This window comes from Balaenoptera acutorostrata, chromosome 1 (assembly GCF_949987535.1).
Source record: "Balaenoptera acutorostrata chromosome 1, mBalAcu1.1, whole genome shotgun sequence".
NCBI lineage: Eukaryota > Metazoa > Chordata > Mammalia > Artiodactyla > Balaenopteridae > Balaenoptera > Balaenoptera acutorostrata.
The window spans coordinates 28345494-28367193 of NC_080064.1; the positions used below are offsets into that span (position 1 = coordinate 28345494).

The 21700-nt window shown below is 46.7% G+C and overlaps 1 protein-coding gene across 3 annotated transcripts; it reads right to left on the reverse strand.

Annotated features, from left to right (window-relative positions):
• Window positions 1-10130: 10130 nt before the first annotated feature.
• Window positions 10131-20528, reverse strand: TMEM35B (transmembrane protein 35B). 3 transcript variants are annotated; one of them, XM_057532393.1, is made up of 4 exons: window positions 20395-20528; window positions 14246-17820; window positions 13493-13632; window positions 10131-12928 (listed from the first exon to the last, which is right to left on the reverse strand). In XM_057532393.1, the coding sequence occupies exon 4, from the start codon at window positions 12913-12915 to the stop codon at window positions 12115-12117; it is 801 nt and encodes a 266-aa protein (XP_057388376.1). In that variant the 5' UTR covers window positions 12916-12928; window positions 13493-13632; window positions 14246-17820; window positions 20395-20528; the 3' UTR covers window positions 10131-12114. The 3 variants fall into 3 exon arrangements, with proteins under 3 accessions (XP_057388376.1, XP_057388380.1, XP_057388382.1); XM_057532397.1 differs by lacking the exon at window positions 14246-17820 and having other exon boundaries at window positions 20395-20520; XM_057532399.1 differs by lacking the exons at window positions 10131-12928; window positions 13493-13632 and adding an exon at window positions 18796-18976 and having other exon boundaries at window positions 17115-17820; window positions 20395-20527.
• Between the last annotated feature and the right edge of the window lie 1172 nt (window positions 20529-21700).

Sequence of the window (21700 nt, forward strand, 5' to 3'; positions counted from 1 at the left end):
TGATAATTATGTAGTGTCCTTTCTTGTCTCTTGTAACATTCTTTATTTTAAAGTCTATTTTATCTGATATGAATATTGCTACTCCAGCTTTCTTTTGATTTCCCTTTGCATGGAATATCTTTTTCCATCCTCTCACTTTCAGTCTGTATGTGTCCCTAGGTCTGAAGTGGGTCTCTTGTAGACAGCATATGTATGGGTCTTGTTTTTGTATACATTCTGCGAGCCTGTGTCTTTTGGTTGGAGAATTTATTCCATTCACATTTAAGGTAATTATTGATATGTATGTTCCTATGACCATTTTCTTAATTGTTTTGGGTTTGTTTTTGTAGGTCCTTTTCTTCTCTTGTGTTTCCCACTTAGAGAAGTTCCTTTAGCATTTTCTGTAGAGCTGGTTTGGTGGTGCTGAATTCTCTTAGCTTTTGCTTGTCTGTAAATCTTTTGATTTCTCCATCGAATCTGAATGAGATCCTTGCCGGGTAGAGTAATCTTGGTTGTAGGTTCTTCCCTTTCATCACTTTAAATATATCATGCCACTCCCTTTTGGCTTGTAGAATTTTTGCTGAGAAATCAGCTGTTAACCTTATGGGAGTTCCCTTGTATGTTATTTGTCATTTTTCCCTTGTTGCTTTCAATAATTTTCCTTTGTCTTTAATTTTTGTAAATTTGATTACTCTGTGTCTCGGCGTGTTTCTCCTTGGGTTTATCCTGCCTGGGACTCTCTGTGCTTTCTGGACTTGGGTGGCTATTTCCTTTCCTATGTTCAGGAAGTTTTTGACTATAATCTCTTCAAATATTTTCTTGGGTCCTTTCTCTCTCTCTTATCCTTCTGGGACCTCTATAATGCGAATGTTGGTGCGTTTAATGTTGTCCCAGAGGTCTCTTGGGCTGTCTTCATTTCTTTTAATTCTTTTTTCTGTATTCTGTTCCATGGCAGTGAATTCCACCATTCTGTCTTCCAGGTCACTTATCCGTTCTTCTGCCTCAGTTATTCTGCTGTTGATTCCTTCTAGTGTATTTTTCATTTCAGTTATTGTATTGTTCATCTCTGTTTGTTTGTTCTTTAATTCTTCTGGGTGTTTGTTCTTTAATTCTTCTAGGTCTTTGTTAAACATTTCTTGCATCTTCTTGACCTTTGCTTCCATTCTTTTTCCAAGGTCCTGGATCATCTTCACTATCATTATTCTGAATTCTTTTTCTGGAAGGTTGCCTATCTCCACTTCATTTAGTTGTTTTTCTGGGGTTTTAACTTGTTCCTTCATCTGGTGCACAGTCCTCTGCCTTTTCATTTTGTCTATCTTTTTGTGAATATCGTTTTCATTCCACAGGCTGCAGAATTGTAGTTCTTCTTGCTTCTGCTGTCTGCCCTCTGGTGGATGAGGGTATCTAAGAGGCTTGTTCAAGTTTCCTGATGGGAGGGACTGGTGGTGGGTAGAGTTGGGTATTGCTCTGGTGGGCAGAGCTCAGTAAAACTTTAATCTGCTTGTCTGCTGATGGGTGGGACTCGGTTCCCTCCCTGTTGGTTGTTGGGCCTGAGGCTACCCAGCACTGGAGACTACCCGGCTCTTTGGTGGGGCTAATGGTGGACTCTGGGAGGGCTCATGCTAAGGATTACTTCCCAGAACTTCTGCTGCCAGTGACCTTGTCCCCACGGTGAGCCACAGCCACCCCCCGCCTCTGCAGGTGACCCTCCAACACTAGCAGGTAGGTCTGGTTCAGTCTCCTATGGGGGTCACTGCTCCTTCCCCTGGGTCCTGATGCACACTCTACTTTGTGTGTGCCCTCCAAGAGTGGAGTCTCTGTTTCCCCCAGTCCTGTCGAAGTCCTGCAATCAAATCCCACTAGGCTTCAAAGTCTGATTCTCTAGGAATTCCTCCTCCTGTTGCTGGACCCCCAGGTTGGGAAACCAGGTGTGGGGCTCAGAACCTTCACTCCAGTGGGTGGACTTCTGTGGTATAAATGTTCTCTAGTTTGTGAGACACCCACCCAGTGGTTATGGGATTTGATTTTATTGTGATTGCACCCCTCCTACTATCTCATTGTGGCTTCTCCTTTGTCTTTGGATGTGGGGTATCTTTTTTGGTGAGTTCCAGTGTCTTCCTGTCAATGATTGTTCAGCAGTTAGTTGCGATTCTGGTGCTCTCACGAGAAGGAGTGAGTGCACGTCCTTCTACTCCGCCATCTTGAACCAATCTTAGGAAAACTCCAAACTCCAGAACTCCGTACTCCAGAAGTCCTCCTTTGGATGTGTTCAGCTTTTGTCTTTATTTCACTTTTATTTTTGAAGGATTGTTTTTTTTAGGTTGTCAGTTTTTTCCCCAACACTTTGAACATGTCATTCCATTGTCTTCTACCTTTCATATTTTCTTTGGAAAACTACATATTAATCTTATTATTGCTTCTTCAATTGTAATGTATCTTCTGTATGATTTTAAGATTTTCTACTGTCTTTGGATTTAAGTTCTTTGACTAGAATATGCCTATGACATTTTTGCTTCATTGGTTTGGTTTGTTTGTTCTTATTTATCCTACTTGGAGTTCACTGAAGTTTTCGAATCTGTGCGTCAATGTATTTCATCAATTTTGAAAAATTCTTGGCTCTAATTTCTTCAGATATGCCCTCTACCTCCATCTTCTCTCTCCTCTCTGGCTCTCCATTACAAGCATATTGGAGTTTTGATTGATCTCATCATTTGTGTTCTGTTCTTATTTTTTTTTCTTTATTCTCTTTGTATTTCTATTTAGATATTTTCTATTGACTTTTCTTGAATTTTGCTAATTTTATAATCTATGTCCAATCTGCTGTTAAATCTATCCAATGAGTTCCTAATTTCAGGCACTGTATTTTTCAGTCCTAGAATGTTTATTTGATTCCTTTTCTTTCTTCTTTTTTTTTCAAGTAAAGAAAGGAAACTCAAGTTTATTTTTCATTTTCTTGGTAAGTGGTGATGCATGGGGGTTTTACACAAAAATGAGCTACAGGCTCAACTTGGAAGCCCCAGCTCCAACCAGTCATTTTCCATCAGTCTTCATCAGGAGGTAGTTCCAGAAGGAACTCTCCTTTCAAACAACATTTGTTCCATTTGCAACGGAAATCTGTGAGCACTTCTTTTAACAGAGGATATAAGCTATTGTCCCTGTTTGTTTAAGCCTGTCCCATCTCTTAATAACAGCAGCATTTTCAGAATTGTCAATCCCCTCGGTTGGCCAGAGGAACCTGTTTTTTCAGCACATCCTCTTGTTTTAGTTGAAATTCATAATGCAGAAGATTAGTTATAACACAAAATCTCAAACATCTCCACTTCTGACATTGTACTACTAGTTTATTTCTGTTGTTACATTCCAGCTTCCCTGTTTTATTTTGAAAAATATATAGATGTAAATTCATTTTTACATGTCTAAATTTCCTATTCAATATTCAGAAGTAGATGTATAGTTTTGTGTCTGCCCTGAGTGTGTGACCAGTGCTTAGATGCCACATTTTATATTCCATTATACTGCACTTTATTCCCACAGCATTGTAGAAGCAAATCTACTCAAAGAAGTCCAAATTAAAAACAAAATCTTCAAAATGAGCATTTAATCTTCAAATATTAGTTCCACCACAATAGTAAGAATTAGCATCACCAGCCATTGACACCTTTTTATGTCCAAGTATTATATGAGACACCTTACGGATACTGTCTCATCCTTTACATCTGGGTAAAACTGAGCATGTGAGGGGGCAGTACTTTGCCAAGGGCCTATTTCTGGAACATGGTGGGGCTGGGATTTCATCCTAGGTCTCTCAAACTCCAGATCCCATGCATTCCCCCCTCTGTATCCCATGCTTCTGTCATGCCTTAATTTCCAAGAAAAATTTAACAATTCAAGCAAAATAACTTGAACTAACTGGAATATTAGATCTTCCATTTTCTTTCAAATCACAGTAATATATCATTTTTTTTCTCAGTTGACATTTTTACAGACAGTTTGCTCATACAAGTGACCCCTTCCCCATGAAAACTACTGCTGTTTTTGAATTTTCAAGGGTAACCTACCCCATCTCTGATTCCCTCTAATGCCCCAGGACAGAAGCCCTGGCAGGCTGCAACTAAAAAGGTTATTTGACACCTCATTGTCTTAAGTGCCTGAGGCCAATAAAGTATTTGATGACAGACTTTTCTTATGTTGTTTCCATCAGTGTTGAAATGCTAATGATTCTTTCTTCCCAGAAAAATTACCATGGTAAAAATTTACCATGTAACATTAATTACTCATGTTTATTGGTAGATTTGCTTCTAGCAAGAGCTTGATTAATTTGTTTTACTTTTATATATAGTTTTTTGACTGGGTGAAATTATATGTGTGAATTCTGCTTATTAACTGTTATTCTGTTAATAAAAGAATCCCAAGTTTTGCCAATATTACCTTCTCTCTATTGTTCTCAAATCAATCACTTGATTCCTTTTTGGGAATTTCAATTCTCCATTGAAAATGTCTATTTTTAATTCATTTTGTCCATATTTTCCTCTATTTTCTTTAATCATTTTAATTAATTATAATTATTTAAAGTCTTTGTCTTGAGGACTTTGCTGGTGGCGCAGTGGTTAAGAATCTACCTGCCAGTGCAGGGGACACAGGTTCAATCCCTGGTCCAGGAAGATTCCACATGCCACGGAGCAATTAAGCCCAGGCACCACAACTACTGAGTCTGCACTCTAGAGCCCACGAGCCACTACTACTGAGCCCATGTGCCACAACTACTGAAGCCCACGCACCTAGAGCCTGTGCTCTTCTACAAGAGAAGCCACTACAATGAGAAGCTCGTGCACTGTAACGAAGAGTAGCCCCCACTCGCTGCAACTACATAAAGCCCTCATGCAGCAACAAAGACCCAATGCAGCCAAAAATTAATTAATTAATTAAAAATAAAGTCTTTGTCTTATACTCCAACATCTGGATCATTTATTGATCAGTTTTTATTGTCTGTTTATTCTCTTAATGATCAGTCTCATTTTCCTACCTCTTTGCATGTCTAGTGACTTTTTATTGTGTGCCAGACATTGTTAAAGACATGTAGAAGGTCTGTATGATATCTCCTATCACAGAAAGTTCCATCTTTCCTCTGTTAGGCTGACAGGATAAGGGACTGGTCACCTCAATCCAGTTACAAGTTAACTATGACAGAGCTGGTGACAGTTTCAGTATGATTCAGTCCACCTCCGACTCATTCTTGCTTTCAGGTTGGGCTTTCCTGGGCTTTTGACTAAGAGTCTAATTGCTCTCTGTCTCCCCAATCCTGAAAGACTCACTGGAGATTCAGTTCTGCCCTTTAGAGGCTCTGAACCTGGCACTTTAGCTTTTTTTCCTACCTCCTCTTTACCCCCACAGCTTCAAAGTCTAGAAATTTTCTTGAGGGGAATATCATTTATGTTTTTGCATCAGGCCTCATTCCTCTAACTGGACTTTGTGTCTTAAGCATCTCAAGATTATGAGAGATTTCACTTGGCTTTTTGGAAGCCCTCAGCTTAGCTTCCCAGCCTTTCACACTCAGACTCAGAACTCAGAAAATGTCCTATGGTTACAAACAGCTGTGTTTTAGAGTCCCCAGTTTTTCACAACAGCCCCACTTAACTGCCAAAAGGCATGTGGTTCCTTTTTCTACCAATATAAGGTCTCTGCATGGGTCAAGCTCAATACTCAACTCATGCACAGAATGAGCAAATGTTCCCAGGGAAGAAAACATCCAGTGACAATCAACTCAACTTAGAAGGGATACTCCCTGTCTGAATTCTAATTCTTCTAGTCATTGTTGCTTCCACAGCTCTTCAGTATCTTTAAAATATGGTATTTGTAATTTATTTGGCTTTTTCCAGTTATTGCAACCAGAGTAGAGTATGTATTAGGGTGCTATACCCTATGCAAATCAGAATTCCAAAATACAAGTCTGATTTGAATGAAGAATGAAAAAACAGCTTTCAATTTTGAACATTGATTTAAAAGATTGCCAAGGATAAATCTATGGTCATGGTGCTAATGTGATTAACAAAGAAAGGTATACAAGGCAAAAGTTGGGCCAAAAATCCAGAAATATTCTTTGGCCATGTATTGTACATAGTTTGGATTTACTAAAAGACATAGTTTCAATTGTGCTGATAGCAATGACATTTTTTGGAGTAATTCAAAGATTATACGCAATATTTTCTGGACATGCCCAAAGATAGAATATATTGATGAAACACATCAAATATGACCTCAGAACCACTTTCAGACACATGGTGGAATTCTCAACTAAATGCCATTAAATCAATTACATTTAATTTACTTAAGATATGATATATATCAGAAAAGTTAAATGAAACAAAATTCTCCAATAAAGAACAAACCATGTTCATTGGTGGAAAAATATATTAATTTTAAATAGATATTACCAAGTTACTTGATTTGTACTATTGCTTCATACTGAAAATGTTAGTAAAAGTTTATAGAAACATAAGAGTTAACTATTTCACTTTTATTTATTTATTTATTGGCTGCGTCGGGTCTTTGTTGCTGCGCGCAGGCTTTCTCTAGTTGTGGTGAGCAGGGGCTACTCTTTGTTGCAGCGCCCAGGCTTCTCATTGCTGTGGCTTCCCTTGTTGCAGAGCACGTGCTCTAAGCGCGCGGGCTTCAGTAGTTGCGGCGAGCGGGCTTTAGCACGAGGGCTCCGTAGCTGTGGTTCACGGGCTCTAGAGCGCAGACTCAGTAGCTGTGGCACACGGACTTAGTTGCTCTGCGGCATGTGGGATCTTCCCGGACCAGGGCTCGAACCCGTGTCCCCTGCATAGGCAGGCAAATTCTTAACCACTGTGCCACCAGGGAAGTCCCTGGACTGTTATTTTAAAATAACAGAAAATGACAACTCATTGCTAAATTTGTTCAGATCTCTCTTCAATCAAGATTATACCTCAATCTATAGTACCCAAAAAGTAGTCTGTATAAAAATTAGTTTTGAGATTTTATGTCTGTGAATCTTATTCATTGTCAGACAAACATTTTCCTTTCATTGTTCTAATTGCCTCATATTTTATTGAAATCTCACTTTGGTTGTATATTTCACATGCAGTGTTTCTCAATTTCAAAAAAACATTTTCTGATATGTATAGATATATATTTTAGTTTTAAAAGTGAAATAGGGGCTTCCCTGGTGGCACAGTGGTTGGGAGTCCACCTGCCAATGCAGGGGACATGGGTTCCAGCCCTGGTCCGGGAAGATCCCACATGCCACGGAGCAACTAAGCCCGAGCACCACAACTACTGAGCCTGCCCTCTAGAGCCCGTGAGCCACAACTACTGAGCCCAAGTGCCACAACTACTGAAGCCCGCCTGCCTAGAGCCCATGCTCTGCAACAAGAGAAGCCACCGCAATGAGAAGCCCGTGCACCGCAACGAAGAGTAGCCCCCGCTCGCCGCAACTAGAGAAAACCTGCGTGCAGCAACGAAGACCCAACCCAGCCATAAATAAATAAATAAATAAATAAAATTTATTTTAAAAAGAAATAAAATAAAATAACAGTAAATTATTGAAATTTTTGAAAAAAAGAACTTAAGAATTTCTGTATGAGTATAGAAATGGCTTGAAGAAATGGTAAAAAAAAATTTATATTATGAATAATGGTGATTTATATGATGAAATTAAAATAATTAATATTTTCTGTAATAATAATTTATCGTACACCACCCAAATACAATGTTTGAACATAATGTGTAAAATTAAATTCTCTCATCTTTGATAATTTGCTGACTTTCAGTCTTGAAAACCACAACTTTAAACGTATTTTTCTATTCTGTCATTATGAAGGTATATTTTTCAAGGAAGATGGATGGAATGCATTTCATTTAACAATGTGTTTGCTTAATTTATAACTTGTAAATATTTAGACATATAGTATCTGGGCCTCCTTCTGCACGCTCGCCCAGAACCCCACCAATGCTAGGGGCTAGCGTGAGCCCAGCACCCCAACCACAAGTACATTTCAGAGCTAGACTGGTGCTCACGGAGAATTAGGGGCAAAGAAGCATGATTTAACGATAGCACTAGGGCCAGATGGTGGGCATGTGCCATACCAGCGAGGGAAAGGGCAGGCCTGGGAGAGCCCTGGAGTAATTGGTCTGGGGAAGAGGTCCCAGTCCCTGCAGCTGGAATGTAGTCCACGGAGCTGGTTTCAGGGCCAGTGAAGGACAGCTGCAGCCACAGGGGTATCTGCAGAACCCAGAGGGAAAACACTATCCTCCTTCTAAGGCTAGAGGAGACGGAAATAGATGTCAAGGCAAAGAATCAGCTGCAGAGAGAGCGCCTGGGGCCAGGGCCTGAACACAATAGAGAAATCAAGCTGAGGTCTGACAGGCTTCCTGCAGGGGCTGAGGGAACAGGCGGGGCCTGGTCTGGAGGGGAGGGCTCAGGAAGAGCAAGCAGGGTCACTGAGGAAGCATGGCTGGCTGAGGGACCCTAGGCAGGTGTGTGCAGAGCCAAGGACCCGGACCAGCCCTAGCCAAAGGCAGGAACGGGGTTGGGCTGGGTTCAGAGACCTGGACAGTAATTGAGCTGAAGGAGAGAGCGGGGTCCAGGAGGAAGGGAAGCGTTCTTCCTTCTGTGTCAGGAGCATCTTCTCTGCACCACGTTTGGACCCCACAGCTACAGGGTGTGGCCTGGGTGGGTAGGGGCGGGAATTGGGCGTTCCTGGCCCTACAAGAGGTAGCGGGGTCTAGGGCATATTGAAAACACACCCTAGACTCCCCCAGCTGCTGGGAACAGTTGGCAGATGAGTTTTTCCTGGATCCTGGAGAAAGAAGGTGTCCAGCATCTAATCAAGGACCAACCTGGGCTCCCTCTTCTCCATCCTGGACTGAGGGAGGGTCTTGGGTCAAATTCTTGAAAGTTTAGAATAAACAAGGCAAAAAGAATCCAAAAGGATTGACAGTACAAAGCCGTCTGTTCTCTCTCATCCCGCAGGCTCTTTGCCTCTGGGTCCTCACCCCAGGTTCCTACTCTCCTGAATCACCAGGGAGAGGGGAGGGTGATTCCCAAACACACTAACTCCAAACAGAGGCCTTCCTTCCACTGTGTCTGAGCTCCCAGAGGCAATCGACTCTCAAGTTCTTTTTCCTCAGGTCAGACACAGAAGACTAAGTTAGACATTTCCCAAAGGAAACTGACTATTAAGGGAAAAGTTACATCAAAAGCAAGATAGTACAAGACCATGGGGATGGATGATGCCACAGGGAATCATTTTTTTATTTGAACAGAATCAAAATTGGCCTCAGGAGATTCAACTGGCTCTAGTGTGGACATGAGATCATTTCTCAGAGACCCAGCTTTGCACAGCCCCTGGGCCCAAGCAATTCATTCCATCAGAGCAAGTGAATTCATGACGTGGGCCCAGGCTGCCTCCTGCCCTTGGCCTGAGATGATGGTCAGTGTTGCATGGAATGAGCCAACCTAATTCCCAAGGAAGGAGAGATGACAATTACTGTGGACCTACCAATGTGTATTTGGGCTTTCGTTTAATTCCTCTAGCAAGCAAGACAGGCTAAGGTTTGGCTAGTATGAGGTCTCAGGTGATACCCTTTCCCTTCCCATTTCTGCCCGCCCCCCCCGCCCCACCGCAGGTTTCAGATATGGAGGAGACTGAGAAGCCTTCTAGGAAAAAGAAACAAATTAACCATGCTCACAGTTGAAATGCAGACAGGAGTCCAGATTCAAGATGGAGGCAGGTGACAATATCCAGTCCTAGTGAGGGTGTGATAAAACAGGGACTGTTACGAGCTGTTGATGGGTGTGTAATTGGTGCTGCATTTTTGGAGGCAATTTGGTGATTTAATTAAACCATTTAAGTGCACACACATACTCCTTGACACAGCAATTTCACTGCCAGGAATTCATTCTACAGATTTACAAGTATGCAAAGATTTGTGGCCAGGGACACTCATTGCATCATTATTTATCACAGTAAAACAAATGCCCAAGGGGTGGGATAGGGAGGGTGGGAGGGAGATGCAAGAGGGAGGAGAAATGGGAATATATGTATATGTATAGCTGATTCACTTTGTTATACAGCAGAAACTAATACACCATTGTAAAGCAATTATACTCCAATAAAGATGTTAAAAAAAAATGCCCATCAACAGGGGGACCAATTGAGTAAAATCAATACTCTGTATCTATTAAAAAGAATGAGGTACATCTATACGTGCTGATATAAAAAGATGTACAAGATACATTAAATGAGGAAAAGTGCAGAAGAGCCTTGTAACACTATCCCATTTGTGGATTTTTGAAGGAAATTGACTATACCTATATCTGTACTGTAATAGAAAATCTCTGGAAAGATATACACAACAAGAAACTGTGAATGGTGGTTACCACTGGGGGAAGCTTTATTTTTTATTTTGCATTTTTCTCTACTGCTTTGAATTTCTTTTCATGAACATGTATTATTTTTTAAATGTAAAAGAAAACATTTAAAGAAGGAATAAGGGACCAATGAAAGGTAATGTATCAAAAATTAAAGAAGAAATTTCTCAAATTTACCATAAGAAGGCAAATTCAGCAATAGGACCTGAGGTCAGTAAGACATGGTAGCTGACTGGTGAACCCTTCCTGACCCAGCTGACTTGGCAACATGAACATGCTGCCCTCACTCATTAAGCTTAACTCCTTGAGACCCAAGCAGTCTTGCTATGGGGCCTCCAATAACATGGCCGAGGAGAGGGAGTGGTTCCATTCCCCCACTTGAAGCCAACTGCTAAGTCATCAAGGCACGAGGAGGGAAAGCACTGGTGGCCAGAACCATTGCCAGGGATTTGCACCCAGTGACAGAGTCCTGGCTCAGCTGAAGCGGAAGGCAGCGAGTCTGGCCGATCCCTGTCCCAGCTAATGGCAGGATGGATCTCCAGCTTGGTTATCACCAAGTCTTGGCACAGGACTCTTGGGGCAGTGGAGGTGATGGCAGAGTCGCAGGTAACCAGCAACAGCAGAAGGAAGCAATCATCAGGACTGGTTCAAGAATGCATCTGGTAATACAAGCTTGGAGAATCCCAGAAACACTTGAGGAAAATCTACCAGAGACTAGAATGTCGGAGTGAGTCCTTGAGCATTTTAAGCTAATGATATTCAGGTTTCACGCATTCATCTGACATACTGAGGTCTTACTACGTGCAAGGCACAGTAGCAAGCAGTAAGACAAACATGGAATTTATTAAGTTGAACTGGATGAAAATAAAACTGCCAGTATTCAACCCTTTGGGGTCTACAAAAACGGCACTTTCTTATGGATCGACATAAATACAGAAAGAACAACAGAAAAAAAAAGAAGAACTAACCAGTTAATTGCCTGATTGGAATTGTGGAAAGACCTATAAAAGAGCAACCGGATCTAACCCAGTCTAGGGAATGGTGTATGTGGTGCTGGTCAAGAAAGGCTTCCCTACAGGTACGTTTGAGGAAGTGAGAATGAAAAGGAATTAACTTAGCAAAGGAGACAGAGGGACATCATTCCTGGCAGTCAGTTACAAAGGCCTTGAAGAGGAGGAAACTGGTCTGTTCCAGGGACTGATAAGGTGACTCAACCCACGGAGACGGGCAGATGTGGTAGAGGAGAAGAGGGAAAATGAGGATGAGAGGATGCTGAGAGAGAAGCAGGAGCCACTCAGCCCTTGTAGGCCCTTTTTAGGACTTTGGGGTTTATCCCCAGAGATTTTGAAAGCAGTGGCATATTACCTGTATCCAAACACTGGCAAAGTCTAGGAAACATTCGGGTTACAAAGAATGTTCTTTCCCCTTTTGACAGAGCCCGGAGGTCTACAACTACAGGCGGCTAGTATGTGGCTGCGTCAGGATTGGAGTCTAGGTCCTTGCAAAGAGCTTTCACCACCCAGGATGCCACTGGGAGGGTGGCAGGGGTGAAGCAGGCAGCAGGCCAGGGGGCTCTCTGGGAGGAGACCAAGGAGGCCAAATGCGCCCCGGACCTCCCCACCCCCGGGAGGCAGCTCAGCGCCCAGCAGTCCTGGCAGAAGCAGCGCACAGAGAAGCAGTAGATGAGCGGGTCCAGGCAGCTGTTGAGACTCAGCAGCGCCAGGCTGAGGGTGTGCAGGACGTCAAGCATGGAGGTGGCCCACGGTGCCCTCCTGCCCGGCCACCCAGGGCACCAGCAGCAGGTGGTAGGGCGCCAGGCAGAGGGCAAAGACCAACAGGTGCCCGAGCACCATGGTCCTGGCCGCGTGCCGGTTTGGACCGGCTGGGGCCAGGGCCGGCCCCGGGCCCGAGGGCGCCGCGAGCGCCCGCGCCAAGCTCACATAGGCCGCGAGCACCAGCAGGAAGGCGGCGGGGAAGAAGGCCACGGTGGCGTAGGCCAGGCCCGCGCTAGCCCAGCCGCGCTCCAGGCAGCGAGCGGCGCCGCCCGGCTTGGGGCGCAGCGCATGCGGGGCGGCCAGCGAGGGTGCGGCGCAGGCCAGGCTGGCCAGCCGCGGCGGCGCACGTGGCGCGGGCAGGGCCCCAGCGGCGCAGGGCCGGGCGGGCGCACCGAGCCGCAGCGGCACACGCTGGTGAGCGCCGCGAGGCCGTGCTGCGTAGGTGGACACGCAGTAGGTGGCCCCGGCCGAGCGGCAGGCAGCCTCCGGGAAGGGCCAGGGGGTCGGGCCTAGGTAGTAGGTGAGCCACAGCAGCAGCGTGAGCGTGAAGAGCACGTCGGCCAGGGCCAGGTTGAGCAGGTGGAGACGCAGGGCCTGGCCCAGGCGCCTGCCATGGCGGACGAACACTGCCATGGCCGCCACGTTGGCCGGCAGCCCCAGGCCCGGAGCCAAGGCGTAGGCTGCGGGCACCATGATGAAGCCAGCAGGGTCGTCCCAGGGGCTGCGGCCGCCAGCACCAACACCCAGCTCCCCAGCGCTACTGTTCATCTCGGACCTGGGACTAGCGAGAGGAAGAGAGGTCACCATGGAGGTTAGCCACACAAGAAGCCCTCCATCCCGCCCTCCCCCACCCAACCCCACCCAACCCCACCCAACCCCCGTCCTCTTTTCCTCAGTCGGTGATGGTGGGAAGCCCGGCGAGGGCCTGAGGCCTGAGCTCAGCCAGCACCAGCTGGGGATGGAGAGGAGGGGATGGGCTCCGGAGTTACCTCAAGTAGAATGGGCTTGGTGACAAGATGTGGGAAATGAGGAAGAGACAGGAATCCCAGGTAGTTTGGAAATTTCCAACCTTGGTGACTGGGAGGGTGAAGGTGCCCCTCACAGATGGTGTACGGTTCTGATTTGTGGGGCCCAGGTATGTGCATTAAGCCCAAGCAAGGCTGAGCCAACAGGGAGTTACGGAGAAACCAGGCTGGAATATAGGGTCCTTCCCAGAAAAAACCCAAGCCTCCCTGCTCCAGGGCCATCCAGATCAGTAGGGGGGAAGAGTGAGGCGTGGATGGAGTTATGGTCTTAGGATGCAGTGACCCAGAGGCAGGCCCATGCACAGTGACCTTGGACTTACCTTGGTGAGGGTCCTCTCCTGGGGCTTGCCTGGAGCACCCTGGGCAGAGCTGAAAAGGTTTCACATCTCGCAGGCCTTCCAGTCTTGTTTCCTTCCCCCTTGCCTTTTGACCACAAAGAAGTCCTGGGTCTGATTTAAAACTTTGGACAGCAAAGCAAAAAGAGCACAGGCCCGGGAATCAGGCAGATCCTAGATACACACATTTATCTGCCATATGACCTCGGGCAGATTACTCAGCTTCACTGAGCCTGTCTTCTCTGCTGTAAAATGGAGATTAAAATACCTACCTCACAGCGTTGTTGGGGGGATTATGAGAAAACATAAGTAAAACCCTGAGCACTGGCTGACACTGGGGAGATACGCTCCCTTCCCCTCTAGGCAGCACACAGATAAATGTGTACACTCACACAGGCACACACACAGCGTTAGAGACACGGACACCCCAAACACAACAGCACAGACACATCTGGGCATATTCCCCCTCTCCCCAAGGGGGATAAGTGCACAAGCCAATGTCCTGTTCCTATTTGTGGCACATAGTCACACCCCTAGGGTGTTCCAAAACGTGGTTCCTCCAATACCAAAATTTGTACTTCTACCTTTGAATCTCTCAGGCTCCAATACTTTCTGGGACCCTGAGTGAGTGTATTCCCTTCTGCCCCTCGCTCTCAGCTCTGTCCACCATGGCTCTGGCCCCTAACTATCCCACCCTGAACCTCTCCCTGCCTTCCCACCAGATCACTCCTCTCTTACCTCTTGCTGCTCTGGCTGCTGCAGATCTCTCTGGGTTCCTGGGGGCCTGGGGGCCTGAGACAGATCAGAATCCACTGCCACCCGCATATCCTAGGCCCTCCCATCAACTGACTAATCCCAGGACACGACATGAAGAATGGGCTCAACAGCTGGAAGGGCTGGAGTCCACCTGTGGCAGCTGTGAGCAGGGTTTGTGGGGTGCAGCCAGGGCCCCAAGGGAAGGGAATGTCATTGCAAGGCAAGGGGGCACAGGGAGGGAGATAGCAAAGTATAAGGAAGGCCTCGCAACTGAATGTCATTGTGCCGACCTGACCAAGGCTTAGGCTGTGGTTTGGGGGGCCCGTTTCCTAAGGCCTGGCTTCTCCTTGGGGTGAGGCAGCACACCTAAAGCTGAAGATACTCCTGCTGCTGTCAATCCCAACTGCTCCTCCATACCAGCTGGCCAGCCTACTCTCCCAGCACCATGCCTTTCCTGCAGCTGCTGGGTGGGCCCTACAGCCAAGCTTGAAGGGCCCTGTAGCTGCTAAATCAGCTTACAGGCCAAGCCTTGGTAAATAGGAGCCTTCAATCTAATGCCAGCTGTGTGAGGTTTTACTCGAAGTCCTGGTTGGAGACAAGCTGGCTGTGGAATCCTGGAAGGGGTGGAGATGGTAAGAGGTCAGGATCCCAGGGTTTCCAGGCTCTACTTTCAAGGGCTTCAAAATTTTCATGCAGAGGGGCAATTCTGGGAAGCAATGGAGATTTAATTACATTGGACCGATCATCCCAACTACCTTCAAGTTGAAGAGCAGGGGTGCCACACCTGCCCACTTCCGACTTTGGCAGCTGGTGCAGTGCAAAGTGTGGGTTCTGGAGTCAACCAGGTCTTAATTCTAGTCTCAGGTCTGACACATAGACACTTAAGCTTTCTGAATCCATTTTCTCATCTGTAGAACTGCTATTTAATAACAAACACTATTTAATAATAGCATTTACTGAGCACTTATCATGCACCAGGCACTATTGTAAGCACTTTAACTCACTAAATCTTCACAGCAACTCTATGAAAATATTTGCCATCATTATCCATATTTGCAAATAAGCTAATAAGTGGCACTATCTACTCTCTCCCTTCTTCTTTGCTGACCACTTGACCAGTGTGGGTAAATCTTAACTAGTCTAAGTCCAACTTGGAAATTCCATTCTCCTTGCCAGTGATTGGTCTAAGGACGGAAATGTGACATAACTATGTACAGTGGGATGCAAGGGGAAACCTAGGGGTCTTCTAAGAGAGCTTTCCTCTTTCTTTTCACCTTTGGATATTATGTGCAAATGTGTTGTCTGGAGCTGCTTCAGCTATTTTGTAACCCTGAGGGCAGAAGTCAATAAATTGAAAGCAGCACAACTACTGAGCCTGCGCTCTAGAGCCCGCGAGCCACAACTACTGAAGCCCACTTGCCTAGAGCCCGTGCTACGCAACAAGAGAAGCCACCACAATAAGAAGTCCGCGCACCGCAACGAAGAGTAGCCCCCGCTCGCTGCAACTAGAGAAAGCCCGCGCACAGCAACGAAGACCCAACGCAGAGAAAAATAAATAAATTTATTTTTTTAAAAAAGAAACTGAAACTATGTTATCTCTGGACCTATTATGTGACAGAAAGTTTCCTTATTTTGACACGCTGTACATGTAGTATACATATACTACTACATATATATGTATTAATATACATATATATGTATACACACACACACACTTAACTATAGAGAGATTGCATCACTGTGCTTTCAGACACAAGAAGACCTAAGAGTGCCAGCTTACCTGAGGTTCCCAGCTTGTCAGTGTCAGAGCAGAAATTACCCTTCTATAGTGAAGATGAAATGGAGTAATATACATAGACTTCTTTCACTCCTGTGGGCTCCCAAAAGCCATTCCCTAACCCCCAAAGCAATTTGTAGGCTGGTGGCTAGAGTATTTGCATAAATAAATGATTTCTTTTTCTTCACTATTTTCCCTTATGGAGGTACATCACTTCCCAAAAGACCCCCACTGAGGTGAAGATGGTTGGTGATGTGATAGTAGGTACCCTAACATGGTCACTTGCCCTCGAGAATTGTCTCTCTCACACACCCTTCTGACTCCCTAGGACCTCTGGGATTCATCACAGGTTCTGGCACTGCTTTAACATGCAGCATGCCTTAGAGTTAGCTGTCCCCTGCCTCCATCTAGGTGTCCAAGGAGCACTGCCCTAGCAGTTTCAGGTCCTGTAAAATGATGACTTAATGTCCATCTTTGTTAGCTTTACAACTCTAAAGTGCACGAGATAAAAAGGAATGGGAGGGACTTCCCTGATGGCGCAGTGGTTACCACTGAATCTGCCTGCCAATGCAGGGGACACGGGTTCAATCCCTGGTCCAGGAAGATCCCACATGCTGCAGAGCAACTAAGCCTGTGAGACACAACTACGGAGCCCCCATGCCACAACTACTGAAGCCCACGCGCCCTAGAGCCCGTGCACTCTAGGGCCCACATGCCGCAACTACTGAGCCTGTGTGCTCCAACTACTGAAGCCCGCGCGCCTAGAGCCCGTGCTCCGCAACGAGAAGCCACCGCAATGAGAAGCCCGTGCACCGCAACAAAGAGTAGCTTCCGCTCACCACAACTAGAGAAAGCCCGCGCGCAGCAACAAAGACCCAACGCAGCCAAAAACAAAATTTAAAAGAAAAAACAGAATGGGGAGTACTTCATGTGGCTCAGCAGGCAGAAGCAGGTATACTCAATACTCTGCCATACTCGATGTGTAAATTCTAAGCATATAATAAAAACCTTAAAAACGTGCATGCCTTTTGAATCAGCACCCTCACTTCTAGGGAAAGAAAATAAATATGCAGAGATGATTAACTGTGAGGTTTACAATAGTTAAAAAATTGGGAATAATCCAAATGTTTCTCATTGGGGGCTTGTATAGATACATTACAGTACATCCTTACAATGGAATACTATGCACCCATTAACATCAATGAGGTAAAACAGACAGAGAATGGTATTACAGGGTATTAGGTTTAAAAAGCGGGTAATAAAGTCATATATGGGATCTCATTTTCATTAAAAAAAATCTGTATAAAGGCACAGAAAAAAACTGGGAGGTACAGTTATACAAAGGAATTGAAAGTAGTTATTTGGGGGGCATTAAAAGTTTGGGTGATTTAAATTTATTTTCTATTTTCACATGAGGAATGCTAGAATGTGTAACATGTACCCCTCAAAAAAGAGCAGTAAATGTCCGAGAAAGCAGGGCCAGGTAGACCAGATGTCTACTTCAACACTGGCCAACCTTGGGTGTACTGGTAACAAGGTGACACTCTGTGTTCCACCATGTTCCTGCTTTGGCAGTGACATGGCATGAAGAGGCAAGACAGACTCTACTCCCAGGATTCCTTGAATGCACTTGGAGACTTCTTCCTAGGGTGTCTGAACATCTTTTTAGTTTGGACTAAGAGCTAGCAGATATCCAGCAGCAGCAGGAGCCCCAGGCAGACGATGGCTGGGATGCAGGTGTTCAGTGATTCTTTCAGAGACACCAAAGTGAAGATAGCCCCTGGAATGGAAAATGAGGTCCCTGAGGCTCCCTGGGAATGCTCAGGAGATCCAGGAGCTCAGGGCCCTCCAGCCAAGGCTGACCCACTCCACCTTAAGCCCTCTCTTGAACACTGCCCCCCACCAACACACACACCCTAAACTAGCTGCACCATCTGACCTCCCAGAGAGAGCAGAACCAGAAATCAGAAGTTTCTTGAACTAACGTAGACCCTTTCAGATGGCAAGAAACAGGAACAATCCAACCAAACAGGGCAAGGTGAGTAGGTGGGCATTTTGGAACAGGTTCTCCCTGATCCTTCTCCTTTCTCAATCCTAGTGGAGGGAAGAAGGCCCAGGGATTGGTGGTGGAGGTAGTGGGAAAGATCTGAAAATGAAGGAAGCTGTGGAAATGGAAAGCAAGCCTGGAAGAAGGGTGGTAGTGGCAGCAGCAATGGTGACACATGGCCAGGGGATATAGAAGAGCCTGAAGATGTCTGGCCTTTGAAGCAGCAGCTGTCTTTGTACATCAGCAGTTCCTGTGGGCAGAGCCACTAAGAGGGGGCCCTCTAGGAATGCCTGCCACAGGGAAATCCTCTGCCTTTCTGGTCAGGGGGCCTGGCTTCCTTGCTCTCTCTTTCCACCTGCCAGACACATGGGTCCAGTGGCGGCTGCTACTCCATTCCCTCATCTCAGGGTAGGGGTGATGAGAAAGGGGTAGGGGCTTTTAGGTTACAATATATCCTTATAATGGAAATACCATGCAGCCAATAGAATTGATGACATAGAAGGTATACCTGACATAGAAGAGTGTTATAGTATATTAAGTTTAAAAAGCACCTATCCTAGTCTGAAGACCAGGGAAACTGCAAAAGAGCAGGAAATGCTTCTGGTTCCAGAGGAAAAGAGTGGCAAAAGTAATGAGAACAGCCAGATTTTTTGCTATCACCCTCGCCTATAAGTCCCCACTTCACCAGCCCAGTTGCACCCCCCTTACCCATCATGAGCAGTGTCAAAAGCAAGTTGCTGATCTCTTGCAGCATCGGTGGGCCCAGGACCAGCAGCAACCCAGCTAGCAGTTCCAGCCAGCCCACAGCCACTTGGTAGCTCATGGGATCTGGCTGGTAGCCGAACACCTTCAGCGGAAACACCTCAGCGAACTGCACGAACAGGGCTTTCTAGGGGCGGCAGGGAATGCCTGTCAGCCATAGTCACCAAGGATCCACTGCCCAGATGCTCCACAGGGGCATTCTGTGCCAGTGCCCTCAACTCCCCCAGCAAAGGAGATACTACTCTAGGCCAGGTCCAGGGCTAAGGTCAGCCAGCCTGGAAAGGAGAGGGCCTCCCTGGGGGGCTGAGCTTTGGAATCAGAAAACAGGCTTTACGCTCCAAGAAGGGTGGGATGGTGGTACAGAGATGGACTGATTTTCTCACCAGATTACAACCCAGCCCCAAATTCCAGGAAGAGGAAGCTAGGCTTGGGCTTTCTCATCTAGTGCCAAGGCCTTGGGAACCCTGCCACTTCTCTTTCTTTCTGTTTGGCCTGGTTTCTCTTCAGGCTACTATGCAGGGAATATTTGGTGAGGAGGAAGGGAATGGAAGGGGAGATTCTTGTTCATTAAACAGATTCTACTCAATATCATATGCTGGGACCTGGATCTCATTGCAGTAGATAGAAGGGGAGTTGAGGGGGTCAAAGTGAGTGACTCACCTCGCTTGCTAAGTCAAGCTCTGTCCTGGGCCACATGACAACTTCACCTGGACCCTTAGGTTGGCTACCTTTGCTGGCTCTCCCACCTCAGCTCTACCTCCCCTACTCAGTGCTCTAAGGAAGAAACTCTAAGCTGTCTGGTTCTGAGGATGTACTTCCCCAAACAACCCACCACCCTAAGCCAGGCCTGGGAGAAGGAAACTAGCAGACATCTAGAAGTCTGGCTTATTTGAGGGACTGGGCAGATTGGTGTCTAGAAGGACATGACAACTTTCCAGAGAGTCTGGAACTAGACAGGAAGTCGAAGGGCGACTTCTAGGCCTCCCTCTCAGGCTCCGGGAAGGGCTCTCTGGATTCTAAGTTAGGAGAGTGTCTAAAGTTTGGGTCCTGCTTCTTGACTAGCTGTGTAACCTTTAGCAGATACACTTCACCTTCAGGGCAGGTTTCCTACCCTGACAAGCTGGGATTAATAAACCCCTGCCTCATGAACCCCCCAAGAACCCCCCAAGAACTCAAGCAAAGGAAGGAGGGCAGAAAGGGAGCTCGGTCCCTCTCCCTCCCCAAGGGTCCCAGAGCATTCCTCCTCGGCTCTAGATTTGCCTGGGGCCAAAAATGCCCGAATGGAAGGGAGTGTGACCGTCCCCTTCCAGGGAAAATCCAGAGAACTCGGAGGAACTCCCGAGGCAGGGGCCCACGTCTAGGGAGCTGTCCAGGTGCTCCCCCCGGCTCTAGCGCCGTCTGGCCCGAAGACAGTTGGGTCCGCGGAGCGCGGGCGGGCGGGGCGAGGGCCGGCCGGGCACCTGGGTAACAGCCGGGGTCGCAGCCCCCGCCGCCGTGTGGCTAGTCCCCCGCCCAACCGCCCGCCGCCCACCCCGCGCCGCTCACCATCTGCTCAGACACCGGAGCCGAGATCTGCTCCGAGAGCTTGGCCGCCCCCGTGAGCGCGAAGAAGCCGCCCAACAGTACGCGCAGAGCGGCGAGCGGGAGCGCCATGGCCGCGCAGGCCTCCGGGACGCGCCCGCCCCAGGGTGGGCCCCGCCGAAAACCCGCCCCCTGCCGCCCGTCCGTTTCCTCCCTCCCGGGGCGGCCGGAAGACCTGCGCCAGAGCCGCCGCTCCTCGCCCCCTAGGGGCTTGCCGCCCTCTTTTGGGCCAGCACGGGCTGAGGGAGGAGATGGCGCTTGGACAGGGCAGCCCCATCTCACAGATGGGGACACTGAGGCCCACTTGATCTTAACTAAAAGGGCCCCTCCGAATTCAGGGAGTCTCCCAGCTAATATGGACAGAGTAAAATCAAACATGGGTATATGGACGTGACGTGCAGAAGAGCTCTGTTATGGTCAAAAGACGTTGCGCGGCGGGGGGAGGGGGGAGGGGGAAGGGGGGAGGGGGGAGGGGGAGGGGGTGGGGGTGGGGGTGGGGGGTAGGGGAGGAGGGAGTCGCTCCTGCCCTTGCCACACTAGCTTGGCGATCTGAGCTGTCACCTAACCTCTGCGGGCCTCAGTAGCGTCTGCATCTGTAAATGGGGATAATCCCGTATCAGTTCTGAGCCTATAGGAGGCCTAACATGTCTGGCACATGTTAAGAGCTCAGAATTATTTGTAAATTAGTAAATTTATGAAATTATTAAGAATAAATCAATAACTAGTAATTTTTAAATAAATTCTTTTCTATCATTGCCTGAAATATATTTTCCCTCTAATATCTCTCAGCTGAAATTAAAATGTGAAAGGTGTTTGAAAATTCAGATTCTTACAGCCATGGGTAGAGAGGCTTTCACTGAACAAACACCCTACAGGCCACTCCTGGCCCATCTGCTTTTACCTGGAAATCTATCTAGACCTGGATGAGAAAACTATGACAAATTCAGAAAGCGCTCTGGTTTTACTCCCTTCCCCTCCCTCAGCTAACAATGTTTGTTTGTTTACATTTTTTAATAAAATTTTTAAGGCAGCTTTCATGACGCATGAAAATTATATGAAATTCATGTTTCAGTGTTCATAAATAAGTTCATAAACTGTGGTTTACTGAACCACACTTTGCGTATTGTCTACCGCTTTTGTGCTGCAACAGCAGAATTGAGTAGTTCCCACCTTATAGCCTGCGAAGCCTAAAATATTCATTACCCAGCCTTTTACGAAAAAGGTTTGCCAAGCCCTGGCCTTTTATGAAAAAGGTTTGCCAAGCCCTGGT